Source organism: Austrofundulus limnaeus, unplaced genomic scaffold (assembly GCF_001266775.1).
Source record: "Austrofundulus limnaeus strain Quisiro unplaced genomic scaffold, Austrofundulus_limnaeus-1.0 Scaffold59, whole genome shotgun sequence".
Classification (NCBI taxonomy): domain Eukaryota; kingdom Metazoa; phylum Chordata; class Actinopteri; order Cyprinodontiformes; family Rivulidae; genus Austrofundulus; species Austrofundulus limnaeus.
The window spans coordinates 628,970-632,036 of NW_013952461.1; the positions used below are offsets into that span (position 1 = coordinate 628,970).

The window sequence follows — 3,067 nt, forward strand, 5'->3', positions numbered from 1 at the left end:
ATTGAAATCAGACAAAAAAAAAAGAACAGTATCATCAGCATACATTAAAATATTTGCTTCTGAAAGCTCTGGGAGTCTTATTATTATTGTGAGGAAAGGCGAAAGAACATCTGCTGAATAAAAGGATGACAAAAATAAAGACGGCTGATGAATGCAATCTTCTTCCCAGCCACACTTACAACCATCTCTTTCACTCGTTAACAAAACACGTACAAAAACATGTATAATAGTATGGTAAATCCAAACATTACTTCGTRTTTATCCAGTCAGCACAGACTGTGTTGCAGTGTGACCCGGCTCCGGCACASCTGAACAGGTAACACTGCTTATTTTTTCTCAGTTCCTTTTTCTATTGAAAACTGTTTTTCCTCTTCGGGCTGAATGTGGAATCAGATCTTAACAAATAAAACAGAGAAGAAATAAAGATAAAGGAGGATGGATTGTGTGTTTTTTTTTATATAATATATATTTTTTTCCCTTCCAGATAGCAGGTTAAAGATGGTGCTCTTTTAAGATATGATCAAAATTGTAATAAATTCAAGAATGTTGGGTTTTAGCAGAGCAAACCAAGACAACAAATCACAACATCCTCCTTTGTCATCATCTTCTAAGGGTTGGGCGTCAGGCTAAATTTTTTTATTGGCCATCATCATTCCATTTATTCTGTTATTTATTCTCGTAAAGTTTTTATTTATTTGCTCTTTTCTTTTTTGTTTGTTTTGGAGGTGAGGTCGACGAGGCAAGTTCTGTTAAAATTTTGTTATTGGACTCRTATTTATCAAACGTCTCAGAAATCGCTGAATCGGATTTCACGTTCAATCATATTTTCTCTGAGAGGTCAGGATAAAATTGTGAAAATCTTAAGATAAGTTCACATTCAATACAATAAAGTCCATAGACGTCAAGTTGCACGGATTGTTAATTACACCAGATTTTCTCTTTACATGAATACAGACGTTTACAGAAAATCTCACGGCTTGAAAAAAAAACAGCTTCGTCTCAGAGCTTGAGGAAATGTTACGTTTACAGCCTCCTCCTCGACTCTACTCTAAACTGCCCGCAGACAACACCCCCTCCACCCACCACTCCGCCTGAGACAGCTCCAAACCCTCTACTGCCAACTCTTTACCAGTTAAGAGACCTCTGGAGCGGTCTTAAATAACACGGAGAGTTAAGAGTGATTCTTAGTCTTAAGAATTTCTTAACTTGCATTTACACCCAGGTCTGAAAGTAGGAGTAAATTTAGGAAGTTCTCAGCACTTAAACCTAAAATTCCACTTCAAGAAGTTTGATAAATACGAGCACTGACCAAAAAACAMAAACAYCACAGATTTKGAATCACTTTGATTTTAAACCTGTGTGCAAACCGAGTTGATAAGAGCTGGAATCTTAACCGGCCATGGCTTCATTGTTTTTATAAAACCATAAAGYAGCAGTGACTAAAGGACCGATTTTAAAAACGGGGATCTAAAACAGCGGTGAGGTAGTTCGTGTGTTACCAACGTTTAAAAACTTTTACGGTCAGAGGTCTTTCTTCTATGTTTATACTAATTCATGGAATGACATTCCTCAAAACATAAAGTCCATTTCAAAACTACAGCCCTTTAAGAAGAATCTTGTCTGCCATCTGCTGGACACTTTTTGTTGTGCTCATATTTAGACATCCTATTTTGCAAATGCTGCCTTCCTGAAATTTGGTATGCTTGTTTGTCTTTGTGTCTATGGAGTATAATGATGTGATTGTGATGCTGTATTTCTGAGTGTTTTATGTGCTGCAGAACCGGGAACCTGCTGTAAAACAGCAATTATGCTGAGTCAGGCTTGATTTTTAGTAATCTTTTCCTGTTGAATCAATAAATCAAATCAAACAGCTGATAGCTGCTTGTGAGAGGACTACAATTGTTGATGGTCAATGTATTTGTCCAGGCGTCCAACCCTCTCACCTATTCCTTATTTTAGACGTTTTTCCTCCTGCAACATGCAACTTCTTAAACCCAAATCAGACATATAATTCTTACATTAACATAAAAAAAGAACAGAACTGATCATAACACTGAGCCTGTTTTATCTGTAGATGTGTCAGATATGAATGGAACCAGTCTGGTAGTGTGGAGAAGTTCAGATCATGGCACAGTCAACGCTACAGTCCATGCCCACGTTTTCCTGCTACGAGTCTTTGAGCATGTTGATGCGTGCAAAGATCTTAAGTGCAGGTCCCAGCTTAATGTTCATGGTGCTCATTAGGTGGTCTTCCTTCAAGAGGAGCAGGGCTTGACCGTCGATCTCCTGAGAGCGAAACTCGTCTGCGATCTCCTGACAACCTGCACAGCAGCAGAGGAGGACATCAAATCCCTGCACAAACTGCACGTCCAGCTTTATGAACGCACCGACTCCACTGACCTGGTAGCGAACAGATGAACTCGTAGACTTCCTCCACGTTCCACTTGGTGGGGTCGTTGGGGAGGAAGCGATCGCAGAGCGACGGCGCATCTCTGCCGGTGCTGCCCTCCTGATCCGAGGACCGGCTCGGCTGTCGATGGACGGGGGCTTGGGCTGAGGCTGGAGCGGGAGCGAGGGGCACTGAGCTGTCTGCTGACATGGGGGAAGGAAGCTCTTCGTAGCTGGACATGTCTGAACAGGGACTGGACTCCTCCTGACTGGGCTGGGAGGCGTGTGGCGAGGATAAAGAACCGCCCTGAGTCTGCTGTGGAGAGGGGGACAGTTTCTGAGGGGAAAATAAAACATTAAGAAAGAAACCAGAAGGATCATTAGTAAAGAGCTGAAACATCAGCTAGAACTAGACTGTGATAGTCAGAGGTTACTTGTACTGGTTTTGGAGTCATTTTAAACCATACTGATTAAAGGGATCCCTGATTAGTTGTAACATTAGACTTTTTTTGATAAACATTTATTTTAACTGTAAAATAAAGACTGTAAAAATACTGTAGGCTGTTTAATTTTGTGAATTTTTCAAAAATATATTTCAACACGGATGGAGCCATTTTATTTACATGCAAAGCATTCTGGGTAAATGATGACGTGGATACAGTATGTCCTCGGTGTGAGC

General features: G+C 40.5%; 1 protein-coding gene across 1 annotated transcript in view; it reads right to left on the minus strand.

The window, feature by feature from the left end:
- Nucleotides 1-1,958: 1,958 nt before the first annotated feature.
- Nucleotides 1,959-3,067, minus strand: part of phc2b (polyhomeotic homolog 2b (Drosophila)) — a gene marked incomplete in the record, with an annotated part of 33,154 nt that continues 32,045 nt past the window's right edge. Inside the window, 2 exon segments of the mRNA XM_014009542.1 lie at nucleotides 1,959-2,321; nucleotides 2,401-2,725. Coding sequence (XP_013864996.1) covers nucleotides 2,167-2,321; nucleotides 2,401-2,725 — 480 coding nt within the window.